This window comes from Notolepis coatsorum (genome assembly GCF_963971535.1).
Source record: "Notolepis coatsorum genome assembly, chromosome: 6".
In the NCBI taxonomy this organism is placed as follows: Eukaryota; Metazoa; Chordata; class Actinopteri; order Aulopiformes; family Paralepididae; genus Notolepis; species Notolepis coatsorum.
The window spans coordinates 61,469,701-61,486,265 of NC_140170.1; the positions used below are offsets into that span (position 1 = coordinate 61,469,701).

Sequence of the window (16,565 nt, forward strand, 5' to 3'; positions counted from 1 at the left end):
GTCGGGTCCGTCGCCTTCCCGTGAAGCCCCTAATAGGGGGGATACCCTCCATTAGGGGGGGTCGGGGGGGCTCGGCCCTCCCTGTTCTGATGGTTTTGGGGGGCTGTCAGCGGGGTGTATTTGTCAGCCAGCGGCTCCGCTTGGCCTCCCATTGTGCAGTGTGATGCCAAGCAGAGCCTCTAACGGCACAGAACGCTAGGTTATGACTATAACCAAGTTCTGTTAGTTAGAGGTGACGCTTGGCATCAGACGGCCGCTGCAGCCCTTGACCTCACCTTGTGGTGAAAGCTTGGGAAGGAGGAGAGCAGGTGACCACACACCTGCTTATGAAGGTAAGCTGATGAGGGGTGTGGTCAGACTAATACTGGTATTAGAGGTACATTTGTGGAATTTATTCAGTACGCGTGCACGTACGCGAGATAGTGCAGTGCAGTGTGATGCCAAGCGTCACCTCTAACTAACAGAACTTGGTTATAGTCATAACCTAGCGTTAATGTAATGTAAAATAAATGTAGCTACTCATTTACATATTGTTGAACATGTTGTTTCTGTATTTATTACTTATTCAAGTTATACATATTGCATATGCATTTGCATAGATGTAAAAATATATGTTAGCTTATGTTATTTTAACAAATACTTTTATTTATTTTTTGTATATTTTTTATTATTATTGCAAAACAAAAATTATTAAAAGTCAGTACTCAACACATAATGCATAATGAAACTAACAGTCAAGGTGGTTAAAATTACATGCAAGTACAGAAACAAGACCAAAAAAAAAGTCTATAATAACATTTTAACCGTACAGTGTATATCCAGCGAAATTAACAATTATATAAATGTTTATATAGGACATACCCCTAATACCTATTTTCTAAAACCCTACACACATATGCTCCAGCTCGAACCCCCCCCTCCCGGACCCCTCCTTGGATAGTACCTCCATTATCCCTCACTCCTAACCAGACACTACCATTATAAGCTAGCTTTTATTCTCTCCACCACTTCTACCCACATTGACATTTTGGATTCGTTGAGACCCAGAATTCTTGCTGTAGATATTTCTTGATATATCACATCGAAATATGTAAGAGACCAAACTTTCCGGCACATTTTTTCCGGTTGAAACCAGCGTGATGCGATCAGTTTTTTAGCTACTGTGATACCCGATAAGACCAATCTCTTTAGCTGTGGATTTACTGCAAACTCAAAAACATCATTTAAAAGCAATACAGAGGGGTGTACTGGTATATTCCAAGATACGAGTTTTGATAATTGATGGGTCACATCTTTCCAGAATGCCTTAACTGGTGGGCAGTCCCAATACATGTGCATAAATGTCCCTTCGTCTCCATTTGTACATTGGGAGCATTTTGAGTCCTGTTTCAGGCCCATTCTGTTCAGTCTTATAGGAGTCAAGTATGTCCTGTGAATATAGTTAAGATTGATTTGTTGATGGTCCGGGTTCCTTGATGTAAGACGGACATTTGCCCATGCTTCTTGCCAATCAAAGTCACTTTCCAGGTCTGGAATATCCCTCCTCCAGACAGTGTCTAGTTGAAGGGTTTCATACGAGGACGTTAGTAATTGATAATAAAAACCTGATACAAAACCTCCCAATGTTTCTCTTTCATAGAAAAATTTGTGGTATCTGTGGTGTTCAACTGGTATGTGTAATGGAACACCGTGAGACTTCAAACATAGGCGTAACTGTATGTAAAAAAGCCATGTGGACTCGGTGAGGTTAAACTTTGTGCATATTTCTCCATAACTACAGAAGCCCTGGTTATTAAAAATATCCCTTAATGAGTGTATGCCTTGCTCTTCCCATATAGGGAATCGTATAGGACGTTTTCCCATTAAGAGTGCATTGTTATTGAATATGGGAGTGTGATTATGCCATTTTTGAGGGTTAGGATATTTTTTTTGTGTTTCCCGCCATGTTCTGATTGCATGGGTAATTATGGGGCCAAATTTCCGCTCACAGTGCTTGATTGGAAGTTTAGTGTGTGCTATGTCCTTCAGTCTCTGTGGGGCTACTATGTTTTCTTCCAATTCTCTCCAAGATACCAAAGCCTGGGGATCAAACCATATTGTCAATGGTCTTAATGTGAAAGCCTTAAAATATTGTAAAAAATCTGGAACTGCCATGCCACCGTCTGCTTTATTTCTCTGTGCGGTGGATCTTTTTATGCGAGGTGGTTTGTTATTCCAAATAAATTTGTATGTGGAGGAGTGTAATCTTTTCCAGTAGCCCTCTGGAGGGGGTAACGGTAGCATTGAGCTGATGAAGTTGATTCTTGGTAATACATCCATCTTAACTATTGATACCCTTGCCTGTACTGAGTTTTTAAGTTTTGCCCACCTGTCCAGGTCGTCTTTGATTTTGTTCTGTATTTTTGTGTAATTGTGCTTCACCGTTTGTCTTATGGTGGGAAATATTTCCACACCCAAGCATCTAAAATGTTTTACCATGGGTATCGCACCTGGGAGGGTTGTGTCTTTTTTTGCATGGATGTTAAGTGGAAGGAAAGCCGACTTCGGCCAATTTATTTTAAATCCCGATAAATCACCAAAGTTCTCTATCAACTTGAGTAGATGCTGCAATGTGGTGTTGGGGTTTTGCATGAACAATATTACGTCGTCCGCATATAAACTAATTTTATGTTGTGTGCCCTTGATTACGATTGGTTCTATGTATTGGGATTGTCTTATATATTGTGCTAAAGGCTCTAATGATAGATCGAATAGTCCGGGACTAAGAGGGCAACCCTGTCTGGCTGAGCGTGATACCGGAAAGATTTCGGAGATGAATGTGCCTGTTGTAATCATGGCCGATGGGTCCTTGTATAATACTTTAATCATATCAATGAATCCTTTTCCTAACCCCATCCTTTCTAATACTGCCCATAGAAACGACCTTTCCAGCCTGTCAAATGCTTTCATAGCATCCAGGGATAGCATCGCCTTAGGTGTGGTGTCCTCTTTGTCTGCATCTAGTACGTGCAGTATTCGTCTTATGTTATCATTGATCAGGCGACCTCTTATGAAGCCAGTTTGGTCCGGATGAACTAAAGACGTCATATGCTTTTGCAATCTGATGGCTAATACCTTAGAGTACAGTTTGACATCGGTTCCGAGGAGGCTTAAAGGTCTGTAACTACCGCACTCGGTGGGGTCTTTGTCTTTTTTGAGAAGGACTGAAATGAGTGCGATATTGTGGTGTTTATGAAAGCTCCCCTCCTTGACTGAGTATAAGATCATATTTAGTAATAAGGGTCCAAATATGTCCCAACAAGAAAGGTACATTTCTGATGGGATACCGTCTCTTCCCGGAGCCTTACCATTTTTCATTCCGGATATGGCCTTCTTGAGTTCTTCTAATGTGATCGGTGCTTCTAACTGTTTAGCGTCGTCCTCCGAAAGTTTAGGGAGAATAATTTGATTAAGATATGTGTCCAATTTGTTTTGATCAAAGGTCGTTTCTGAATTATACAAGTCGGAGTAGAATTCTTTGAATGTATCGTTTATTATTTTGGGGTCTGTTACAAGTACTTGTTGTTTTCTAATGGCAGTTATATCTGCAAATTTTGCATTAATTCTTAATCGCATGGCTAATAGGTGACTAGGTTTAGAACCTTGGAAATACTGCTGTTGTCTTGTGCTGCGTATTTGCATTTCCGATTTTTGTCTGTATATTGCATTGATCTCTGTTTTTAGAACGTTAACTTGATTTTCTAGTCTAGTTGAGTTGTTGTATTTTAAAGAATTAAATAACGTTGAGTAAAGCGTTTCCATTTCAGACAGTTTTGTGCATTGATTTTTGCGCAATATGGAGGAAAATCTATCCGTGAAATCCTTGATCATACCCTTTACCGACATCCATATTATTCTGGGGTCTTGCACTGCGTTTGCATTCTCCCGTAGGAATACTGTGAGAGCTTCTTTGAGTTGTGTAATGAATTCCTTGTTGTTAAGCAGCATAGTATTAAAACGCCATCTTGGGGCCCGGGAAGATAGTATACCAAATGTTGCTTTTAGGATTAAATAACAGTGATCTGAAAGCGCATTGGGTATCATTTCCACTTCATATTTATCAAATAGTCTCGGGGATGCAAAGACGTAATCAATTCTGGATAATGTGTTGTGTCTCGCCGATCGACAGGAGTACTTTCGGGTCGTGGGATTAAGTGAACGCCATAAATCAATTACCCCTGTAGTCTTTGACCAATCTTTTAATGCTTCAGATGAATTTTTTTGTTCGTTGGAAAAGGCAAGGTAAGATTTGTCCATCCTTGGATTCCAAATGGCATTAAAATCCGCACCTATTATAAATGAGTACTCGGGATGGTTTAACATTTCATCGGTTAGTGAAGTGAAGAAACCCACTTCGTACAAATTTGGGGCATATACCGCTGCCAACGCTATTTTCCTGTTATTATGTACAATCCTAGCTATAGTTATACGCCCCTCAGCATCCGACCATACCCCTTTTAATTCGATATTTAATTTACGTCTGACGACTATGGCTACACCTCGAGTTCTCGTACCAAAAAAAGAGTGACTAATATTATGGTATATGTTATCCGCTAACGTATCTATGTCTTCCTCTAAAATGTGCGTTTCGCTTAGTAGAGCCACGTCCACATGTTCTTTTTTCATCAGTGTGAGCACGCTTTTGCGTTTGTGTTGTTTGTTTATCCCACCGGTGTTCCATATCATTATATTCAAACTAGCCATAATCTATGCATGTTTTTGTGTAGTTTTTGGTAATGCTTCTGGAGTGCGAAGCTACAATAGATGTACATCCAATTAATGAGGTCCCGTTGAGAGCAGAGCTTAAAAACATATATATATACAAATAAAAATCCCCTATTTTCCCCTCACCCAGAGAGTCGTACAGGCCTGTGTTCCAAAAACACATCCTCCGCGTATGACTTTCTCCCTTAGTCCACCGGATTGCCCAAACTGAGCATTGTAATCTTAATCTTCCTATGCTAATTGCCATAGAATCTAACATTTTCATTCTAATACAATAGAATGTCGCTTTTGGTCTTGCACCTTCCCTTACTGTAATGAAATATTGTGAAAAATGAAGAAAAAAAAGAGAATAAACTTTCATCGACATATTCATTTGAACCCTCTACTAACATGTAGGAAAGTCAGGAAAAAGGGAAAGATTGTAGAGAAATATTGACACCTTAATGTGAAGAACAATGGAAAAGAACAATGTAAGTTAAAAGAAAGAGAGAAAAAATAGAATAATAAAAAAAAAAGATAAAGATAAGGAGTGAGAGATAGAATAATACTCAACGTGGAGAAGCCACTAGAACCGAATTAAGTGATTAGATAAAATAGAAAAACAGAGCCTTTTAGAGCTTCAATGTGCCAGTCTCTTCATCAGTGGAGTGATTACTTAAATTGTTAGAATAACCTTGTTGTGTTCATACGTTTAGGTGTGGTTGATTTTTAAAGTATTATTAAGGACTGATTGAACTTCAGTCAATTGATTATATGCTATGTTTATACACACCGGATGTTTAACTCTTTCAGTGCCACTCACGAGATTTCTCGTGTTTTTTTATAGGTGGTTGCTAGCCACTCACGAGATTTCTCGGATTTTTTTTTTTTTTTTTTTTTTTGCGATCTGAAAAATTATTGCATCACCCGAGCCTACCCGAGTATAGCCGAGGGGCGCCGACGATCACTGTGGAAAAAAGCGCCCCCTGTCGTCTCCCAGATGACATAAGTGATTTTGGAATGGACTCAATGAAAATGAATGGGGGAAAAAATCCGGTACTCCACATTTTCCAGTTCACTGATCCAGCCGGGGTTACCAGAGTTCATTCTGGAGCCTCAGATCCCCGCGGATCATGGAGTTCTACTGTATCGCGTTGGATCCATACACGTATCGATTTTTTCGAATGGTGATCAGGAATTGGAATATACCAGTTGGATACCATCTGATGTCAGGTAAGGACTCTATGTTATCAGTGTTAGGATAATCAGAGTAAGTTTGATGAAGTTATAAGCTGTTTTGTGAAATGTCTTCTTTCGGTTTCACTGTAAAAGTCCGTGAGGTAATCAACGGAGCGATTATCAGTGCGCGGCCGTAATGTGCGTGCGTGCACGTATAATATTGATCATCTAGCATTTATTTGAAAACGATTCATAAAAAGGCCGCCGAATATCAACGTTGTGGAATATTCCACTAAAAGACGATTTTCATAGAATGCTCCAGAATGAGCTGTTTTTTATATCAAAAAGGGGGCTTTTCTAACTGCTCTGAAACGGCAACGACGCGATAAAAAAACAATCTGCCTTCACAGCACTGACTGGAAAATAGTCTTTGATAATGCGATGGGCAGATTAGACACATAGCCATAATTTAAAACATAGATTAGGCGATATTAACGTTAACATTAGCGCCGATGGTGGCATTCAAGCGGTAAAACGGAAAACCAGGCGGCCTGTTGCTTAATGACAAGCAAGCAGTGCAAAAATGCGGAAGCATTCGTCACCGCACGCCACTACGGTAAAGCGCCTTTCTTTTCAGGCCCGCTTAGACAAATGCTATGGCATTTCCGCGTACATTGCAACGAATCACTTGAAACCTCGGCTGGCTGTCTATTGCCATTCTCTAAGTCAAACTCTAACCTTAACCAGCTCCTTAACAGCGCCTAAACTTAACCCTTCTAACCTTAAGCAACTCCGAAACAATGCCTAACCTTAACCAACTCCGAAACAATGCCTAAACTTAACCGGCGAAATGAATGCACGTTAAAAAATATTGCCATTCTCTAAGTCAAACTCTAACCTTAACCAGCTCCTTAACAGCGCCTAAACTTAACCCTTCTAACCTTAAGCAACTCCGAAACAATGCCTAACCTTAACCAACTCCGAAACAATGCCTAAACTTAACCGGCGAAATGAAACGGCGAAAGAATGCGAATGCACGCTAAAAAAAAAAAAAAAAAATTGAAGGGAATCGAACTCGCCAGCAACGAGCCGTAGGATCCACAGCCATGCAGTCTTGCCAATTGAGCTATTTCTGGATACTGAATAAGGGGCGGTTACTGGCATCTGCTCGTGTCGAACCAAGGCGGGATCTCATGCGCATGCGCGGGCACCTCGCGAGCACGCCGGCGCACGCACGCACCTGAGCGAGCACGCCGCCGCCGGTGCACGCACCTGGGCGCTGGGCGAAGGAAAATGAAAGGCGCATTACCGCACGCCACTACGGTACCTGCGGTGACGAATGCTTCCGCATTCTTGCACTGCTTGCTTGTCATTAAGCAACAGGCAACCAGGCGTGGCGCTGAAAGTGTTAATGTTAGAGTTGCAGGCCTTCGTTGTCATGGTGCATTATATTCTAGAAGGTTGTAGAATACACTAGTACTAATAGACTGGTGTTGTGTTCCAGAATGATCTAAGAGACCCAGGGCAGTCGAGCGATAAACCCAGAATATTCCAGATTGATCTTATTGCCAATGATATGTTCTTGTCTCCCCGGAGACCAGAGGTCTGAAATTATAATGTATTACGAATCGTATTATACACAATACGCATTGGTATAGACGGCCTGCATATCATCTGCTACTTTGATGAACACAATAAAAGTCATTCTAATACTGATATACACAGAGAAAGAGGGAGATGAATCGGCTTATCTGTTTTCAGACAATGTCGTTCTGCCTTGGGGTATCTGCTCCATATCGATTCCAATAATCCTCAGCCTCTTTAGGTGTGTGTAATCCAATCCTGCGGCCGTCCCTGCCCACGATCGATAACAGCGCCGGGTATGTTAGCCTTGGCCTGTGGCCAGACTTGAACAATTTTGCATCACCTCCTTGTATGGTAGACGTCGAGCGATGGCGTCTTTGCTTAGATCTTCGTAGATGAATATTGAATGATCACCATGTTTCAGCTTCCCACGTTGGATGCGAGCAATTTTGATGATGTCATCTCTTATTGATGTCTTCCGCAGAGTAACAATGATGACTCTTGGCCCGTTGTTTCTTTGCTCCCGAGAACCGATTCTGTAAACTTGGTCCACTTTCGGCACTGTGTTTGGAAAGTTGTTACCCAAAATCACTGATAGCACTGTTGGAAAGTTGTCGTCTGCGCAATTGACTGCTTCATCAAGCCCTACAATGCAGATGTTATTTCGCCTGTGGTAGCGTTGGGTTTCGAGTAGCCTCTCCATCGCTTCATCTTTAACCTCTTGTATTTCCCTCCGGCATGCTTCTTTCACACTTTCTATCTCTTTTGCCATCTCTGTCATGCCAATGCAGATGGTGTTTTCGTTCGCTTTGACTGCCCGTGTAATATCTGTCACCGTATTCTCCACTGTCGTGATTCGCTCGAACTGTACAGCGACCGCTTTCATAACTTCTTCTAATTTAGCATCGATGTGATCGAGTTTAGCATCGACGTGTGCTTTGAGTTCCTCGATGTGTGTAATCTGTTCTTTCATCAGGTTAGTCAGTGAGTTGAAGTCGGGTGGTGTGGTTGTACTGCTTGTGTCAGTTGGTGGTATAGGTGCAGTGACGATGACGATGGATTTGTCTGCTATTATCTTCTCAAGATCAGCTGCTATATCTCTCACGGAGCTTGTTCCTGTCGCTCCTGTTATGTTGACAACTATTGTCTCTCTGGCTTCTCAGTTACAGTGGGTGACAATATTGTCACAAGGAAAGATGAAATTACCTACCTGGGTTCCATCCTAGAGGCTAATCTCTCCTGTGACAAAATGGCATCCAATGTAATAAAAAAAAGTCAACCAACGAACTCGATTCTTGTACCGGATCTCCTCTCTGGTAAACAAGAATACCCTGAAGACTCTGGCAGGAGCACTCATTCAGGGGTACTACGACTATGCTTGCACTTCATGGTACCAAAGCACCTCAAAGGCGCTAAAAACAAAATTACAAACATCTCAAAACAAACTGGTCAGACTACTGCTTGACCTTACTCCTAGAACCCACCTCACCCCTGCCCACTTTGACAACCTAGGATGGCTTAGAGTAGACGACAGAGTACAGCAACTTGCAATGGGCCTGGTCTACAAGATACACTACACGACCAAGGTACCCATGTACATGTCAAAATACTTCCCAAAGGTCAGTGAATACCACGATCACAACACCAGAGGGAGCTCCACAAATCATGTTAAACCCAGATTCGGCTCAAATAAGGGACTAAACACGTTTCGCAATTATGCCACATCAATGTGGAACGCCCTACCCAAAGCTGTAAAGGAATGTGGATCACTACCCACTTTCAAAACCTCTCTCAAGGGACACCTACGGGAGACTGCAATTCAACACTGGCCCCTGTAAATATCCTAACCCAACCCCCTCCAATGTACAGTAATTTACCTAGTATGGTTTTGTCAATAGTCCAATGTACAATTTTGTTTGTTTGTACAGTGTCTCCCCCCCCCCCCCCTCAATGTACAGTTTTACTTGTTTATACAGTGTGCCCCCCCCCCCCCAACCACCTCCAATGTAAATTACCCAGTATGGTTGTCAATATCCCAATGTACCCAACCCCCCCCACCCAACCTCCTCCAATGTACAGTTTCTACGTCAAATGTATATACTCCCTTTTCTTGACTCCTTCTGTATCACAAACAGTACTGTATTTGCAAATCTGGTATGTCATAAATGTATAGATGTAGCAGTACTGACTATCTGTATGTCATGTATGTCATATATGTCCTGATGAATTGAAAATGGGGGACCCTGATGTAAACAAGACGAAAGTCTTTCTCTGGTCTGCATCCCCTTAACAATTGTGTGTATTGAGCTGTACTGTATTGTACCCATTCTGCAATCTGTTAATAAAGTTTTCAATCAATCAATCAATCAATTCAATCAATCAATCAATCTGTCGGGGACAATAGTCGATGGTCCCGGTGTATTTTCCTCTTTATTCTCCTCGTCGGGGATTGTCGCCAACGGATCTGTATCCGCGTCGCCTCGAACGTTTCTTCTTGATCGTGTTTCACTCTGCGCCGCTGAAGTTGCCGTTTCTTGTTTCTTTCCCGTCCTTCCCTTATCCTTAACCATGTTGTCTTTTGATATAGTTAGTAGAAGGTCTTATCAATACATACGATGTGGTCTAATCTCTTTTGGTATTGTCCAAATAAGGTTTTTAAACTAAATTAACGTTGATGGGAGCGGAGCTATTGCCAAATGCGTGCGCTACATATTGCAGCTAACAAATACTTTTAGTTTATCAGAACCCCATATTACTCCATCAATCAATGATCAAACCATTCAAGTAAATAACAAAGAAGAATATCATCAAATACAAGCTATGACATTAAGTTTGTTCAAAACCTTTTTGTCACAGTCAAGAGGGGCAGAACTAACAACTGTGAGCTGCAAAGAACACGTGGGACAGATGTAGCAGATGTTACAAAAACAAATGGCTGCACACAACCTTGCAGAGGCCATACATCCAACTAATGGAAGATAGTTTAATTAACTTTAATTAACAGATTGCAGAATGGGTACAGTACAGTACAGCTCAATACACACAATTGTTAAGGGGATGCAGACCAGAGAAAGACTTTCGACTTGTTTACATCAGGGTCCCCCATTTTCAATTCGTAATGAAATTGCTATTATGTGTCTGCATGAACACACAACTGTAACTGTACTCAAAAATAACAAAATAAGGGTTGTCTCAGTTCACAACTATATTGGTCAAGTTTTGGGTGGGACTTGTTTGCGTCCCTACAGCTTCTTATTCAATTGAGCGAGATGCTCGGTTATGTCACACAGCCAGTTTGCATCTGACAGTTCAGACAATATTTCTTCAACCCTTTGTTACCTATTCCGCCTGGATCTTTTTTGTATTTTGGGCTGTAAAATTGTCAAAGAATGTCTGAGGAGTAAGTGCTTTTGGCTTTTTTCCTTTGTTACTTCATCAATACCTCAGATGTTCAACATACATGTATGTGTAAGAATGTGTAATAACTAAGGCTGTCAAAGTTAAAGCTTTATTAACGCATTAACCCACAATTCTTTTAACGCCGCTATTTTTTAACCCACGATTAATGTTTAAAAAAAGAAAAGAAAAAAAAAGAAATTTACCAGAGCTCTTGGGGGCCACATCAAATGACGTCCGCGGGCCATGAGTTTGACACCTATGCTTTACGCTGATGACACATTGTTATATCTCTCAGACCCAGAAACCTCTGTTCCTCCCTTGTTAGATTTCATTGAATCATTTGGTAAGCTTTCTGGCTACACAATCAATTGGGGTAAGAGTGAGTTCATGCCTCTCTCGGGCGGCCTGAACTCAGACTTTCTTAAGGCTCTACCATTTAAAGTAGTAAATGACCATTTTTCATATTTAGGACTCAGAATATCTAGAAATCCCAAACTCTTATTTAAACTTAACTATGCTGACATGGTCACAAAGTTAAAACTCAACATAGAGAAGTGGAGGACCCTGCCTTTATCTATGGTGGGGCGTATTAACGCAATCAAGATGGTGTCTCTTCCTAGATTCTTGTATCTATTTCAAAATCTGCCAATCTTCCTCACTGCAGCATTCTTTAAGAAACTAGACTCTATTATTTTCCCATTTGTATGGGGGTATAAAACCCATCGCATATCAAAAGGGCATCTGCAGAAGCCAACACAGGAGGAAAGCCTCCCTGTATTCAGAAATTATTATTGGGCAACTAATGCTAGAGCCTTGACCTACTGGCAGAGGGGACTCTCGGGTGAGACACCATCTAATAACTCCCCCCTGTGGCTAAACATTGAAGCCACAGCAGTAAAAGGCTCCTCTCTCTGTACTTTACTTTTTTCTAAAACAGAATCCCCTCAAAAGCTAATTGGTGACAATTTTATCTTAAGGAACTCACTTAGGATTTTGAATCAGATAAGAGGTGTTCACAAGCCGCCAAATGTCTGTATGTATACCCCTATATGTCATAACCACTCCTTTTTGCCATCTCGGACAGATGGGGCGTTTGCTGTTTGGAGGGACAAGGGACTCACGACCCTTGGAGACTTGTACATAGACAAACAGTTTGCATCATTCGACCAACTGAAAACAGAATTTAACATCCCTAACTCCCACTTTTTTTTCGATATCTCCAAATCAGACACTATGTCAAAGAAAAAATTCCACATTTTGAAACCATGCCAGAGAATTGCCCATTCTATGATCTCCTGAAGCTTCCTCCAGACTCCAGACACCTGATATCTCGCTTTATGTCCCTGTTTTCCACCTCTGTGTCCACTGACCATCTGAGAGATGCCTGGTCCACTGAGTTGAATCTAGAGGTGTCTGAGAGCATATGGAATGAAGGTTTGACTAGAATCCAAACTTGCTCGATCAATGGTACAAATTGATTCAATTTAAAGTCATCCATAGACTCCACTATTCAAAGACCAAACTACACAGAATTTATCCATCTCTTTCTCCATTATGTGACAGGTGTAAAGTTGCAGAGGGCTCTTTAACACATCTCTTTTGGCTCCGTCCTCATTTACAAAAATTCTGGGGTGAAATATTCCAGTGGTTTTCCAGGGTCTATGGAAAGGACATTCCCCCTGGTCCAGAGTTGGCACTCTTTGGGTGTTCAGAGACTGCCTTAAGGTACACAAGGGAGGAACAACAGACACTAATGCTCGGCATGGTAGCCGCAAAAAAAAAATTATTCTAACCGATTGGAAATCACCTACACCCCTGTGTTTCCAGAAATGGCTCAATGAAATTATCACAATCATACAGATGGAGAGGATCCGCTATTACAGATCCAAAGAGCACAACAGGTTTTCGGACATATGGAGCCCATTCATTGACTATCTGAAGGACAAATAACTGCATTCTGCAGAGACTCACCCCTGTATTTCTCATGTTTGACCTGCACCTTGTAACACCTGGCTATACAACACACTTTAATGCTTTGAGTTAAGTCACACTGTTATTTTATTTTACTGTCTGGCAGTCTTTTTAGTTTTTTAGTTTTGTTATGTCTGTTTATTTTTGTTCTGTCTCCTCCTTTTTGTTTGTCTGTTCTTGTCTAGTAAACTGAGAAATAAAGTATAAAAAAAAATTAAAAGAAAGTGTTACGTCAGGCTTGGAGATCATGTGTCTGAGAAACATGACACCTACTTTGGAGTTACACAAGGGTGCTGCCTTGGTCCACTATTATTCTCCCTATACATGCTGCTGCTTGGGGACATCATTAGAGAACATGTATTTTTCCATAGCTACACGGATGATACGCAACTGTACATCTCTGCTTAACCAAATGATTCTGCAGCTATCAACTCCATTCCTACTTGTCTCTTAGCAACCAATAAATGGATGAGCAATAATTTATTAGAAATTAAACAAGGACAAAACTGAAATCCTACTAGTCTGCCCTATAACAAAAAGAGAAATGCTGGCGGTCAGGTGGCGTAGCGGAGATTGCGTTCGTCACCAACCCCGGAGACACTGGATTCGCCTGTTCGAATCCAGCTCACAGCTCCGGGGTTGTCACCAGCTTGGCTGGCCGTTCACACTAATACAATTGGCAGTATTAGAGGGTGGGAGAAGCTGGCGGGGTGGGTCCGGGTCGTTGTAAACAGCGACTCCTATAGTTCGGTCAGGGCGCCTGCTAAGCGCGGATAGGATCTAAGGGCGGTAGTGTGATCCTTCCACACGTTACACGCTCTCAGTGAGAGTCCGTGCTGCCAGATGAAAATAAGCGGTTGATTGGCTAGACGTGTGTCGGAGGAAGCACGTGATAGCCTCCACTCTCCCAGACCGACTGTGGGGGGTAAGTGTGCAGCGACCAGGAAGGGGATTGGGAATTGGCATAACGACTAACATTGGGATGGGAGAAAATCGTAGGAAAAAAGAGGGGGAAAAAGATAAAAAAAAAAAAAAGAAAAAAAAAAGAGAAATGCTGATGCTTTGGAGAGACCTTATTAGTCCATGTGTTAGCTACTCTGCACTGGCTTCTGGTAACATTTAGAATAGATTTTAAGGTCCTCCTCCTTATATAAAGCCAGGGGCGTGGCCCCACGCTGACACCCCTATCTGCTCCCGGCTGCCCTTGGGGGGAAGGACGATGGGATGGGTGCAGAGACTCAATCGCATAGGTGACCCAACTAATTGCATGTGTGTGTGTTCCTGTGTGTGTGCCGCCCATCGCATGTGTGTGTCTGCCTGCATGCCGAATAAAGACAGAATTCTCCAAAGTCCAGTTATTATTATTATAAATGAAACAGGACCAAGCTACATTACCAAATCTCTTGTCAACTATATGCCCCCAAGAACACTACGATCATCTACTACAAATGTATTGAAATGTGAAATGTCCCAGTAACAGCCTAAAGAAAATCAGGGATGCAGCCTTTGCTAAACACTGGAACACTTTACCTATAGACACTCAATTAATTAGTGTGCCAAGATGGGTTAAAATTAGGGATGCTCGATATTGGCTTTTTTACCGATACCGATATTCCGATATTGTCCAACTCTTAATTTCCGATACCGATATCAACCGATATCAACCGATACCGATATATGCAGGGTTTCCCCCCCCCCCCCCCCCAAAAAAACTTAATAATTTCAGGTAACTAATAATTTCACTGGATATATATATAACAAATATTGTTATTGTTTTTTTTCTTTTTTAAACCGATACCGATATTTTCCGATATCACATTTTACTGCCGATATCGGCCGATAATATCGGTCGGCCGATAATATCGGACATCCCTAGTTAAAATTTAAAGAGGATGAGTACATTTTATAGCCACTATAGCACATCAAGTAAAAACGATTTCTATGGTTAAGTAAGTGCTGTTAATACTTCTCTCTGGAATGTTAAGGTGAATGCACCTGTCATTATTTCCCTGTAAGTTAGCAGGATGCTACCTTAAAGGAACAAGCCAACATTATTAAAAATGTGCTCTTCTCCAGTCTCCTCCCTCTCTGTGGGTTCAGTAGAAAGCTAAACGTCTGCAAGCTAGCCTAGCTTAGCACAAATTAATGGAAGTGGATACGGATCGGCTAGCCTAGCTGTTGGACAAAAACACCTCTACCAGAGTTTTAAGCTAGGTTAGTTGATCCGTATCCGCTTCCATTCATTTGTGCTGAGCTAGGCTAGCTTGCAGTCAGAGAGCTTTCTACTGGTATCACTGGAGAAGATCCCATAATGTTTGGTGTGTTTGGTGCGCATTTCCCATAATGTTGGTGTGTTCCTTTAAATTGAGATACCCCTATACCATGTAGAACAAAACACAAGAATGTTTATCCACACTAATGTCTCCTGTATATAAATTGGAATTCTTGTATAAAATATTATATTGCAGAATTGGGGAAATTGGTCAATATTATTGTAAACCCCACATAAAAGTGCAAAATCAGGACAGTTTGTATCATGTTTGTCCCAACTTGGCTTTGTAAATGCCGAAAACAACCAAGTACCCAAAAGTACTCCAAAGTACCTTAAACAATGTATCATAAAGTACAACACTGTACCACAAAGCACATTAAAAATCGCTGAGTACCCCAAATTACCTCAGAATACAGCCAAGTATAATAAGATCCACACCAGTGTCATAAAAGGTCCACCAAGTACCACAAAGCATACTACAATGTACTACAAAGTACCACAGAGCACATCATAGCATGGCATGAATCATATCAAACTGAAAAAAGATGTACCATAGTGCCACAAAATGTAACTAAAAGTACCACAAAATGTAACTAAAAGTACCACAAAACCCCCCCAAATATTATAGCATTAAAACATTTCAGTGAGTTATTACATTACTGTTCAATTGTATTACATTATCTAGCTAAGGAATGGTCACCATGCCTGTAATGAATGCTCAATAAAGTAATACGTTATTTCACTATGCGCAAAAATACTATTACATTGTAGGTTCAAGATTGTATTACGTTTTTGGATATTTTTTGTATCACGACACAGGCTTATTACAGTACATTCTATTGTATTACATTATTGGCAGTTATTACGTTGCAGTCAATTATTAGAGGTTTTGGGCCTCTACAAAATGTCTACTATATCACTAGCTGAAACGACGCTCCTGCCCCCCCCTATGACCCTCCCTGGGCAGGGTTGACAGTCCCCTCACTCACCCAACACCATGGTCATGTAGCGCTCCTCCATCCCGGCCTCCAGCAGCAGAGGGGGAACGTAGATGGTGGTGGCAGCCAGGCACATCTCCAGCCCACATGTTAGAGCGTTAACCAGAAACAGCTGCCCCACACTGCCTTTCATGGCCCACAGATCCTCCTCCTGCCTGTATCTCTCCCTCTCTCTATTATACCCCTCTCTCTCTCTCTCTCTCTCTCTCTCTCTCTCTCTCTCTCTCTCTCTCTCTCTCTCTCTCTCTCTCTCTCTCTCTCTCTCTCTCCAACTAAGTGTGAGTCGGCTTTGCTCTCGTTGGTCACAGTGGGTATTGTGTTGGCGGTTTTGGAATGGAAGGCCTCCTCTATTCACATTGAAGGTCAGACAGGGAAGGCCTCGGCCAGTGTGAGCCGAACCCTTGAAATAAAAGCCCCGC

At 41.6% G+C, this 16,565-nt stretch overlaps 1 protein-coding gene across 1 annotated transcript in view; it reads right to left on the minus strand.

Moving 5' to 3' along the window:
- slc45a3 (solute carrier family 45 member 3) overlaps nt 1-16,337 on the minus strand; it is a 55,977-nt gene extending 39,640 nt beyond the window's left edge. Inside the window, exon 1 of the mRNA XM_084315584.1 lies at nt 16,138-16,337. Coding sequence (XP_084171710.1) covers nt 16,138-16,279 — 142 coding nt within the window. The 5' untranslated portion in view covers nt 16,280-16,337. The remainder of the gene's footprint in view (nt 1-16,137) is intronic.
- Nucleotides 16,338-16,565: the final 228 nt, after the last annotated feature.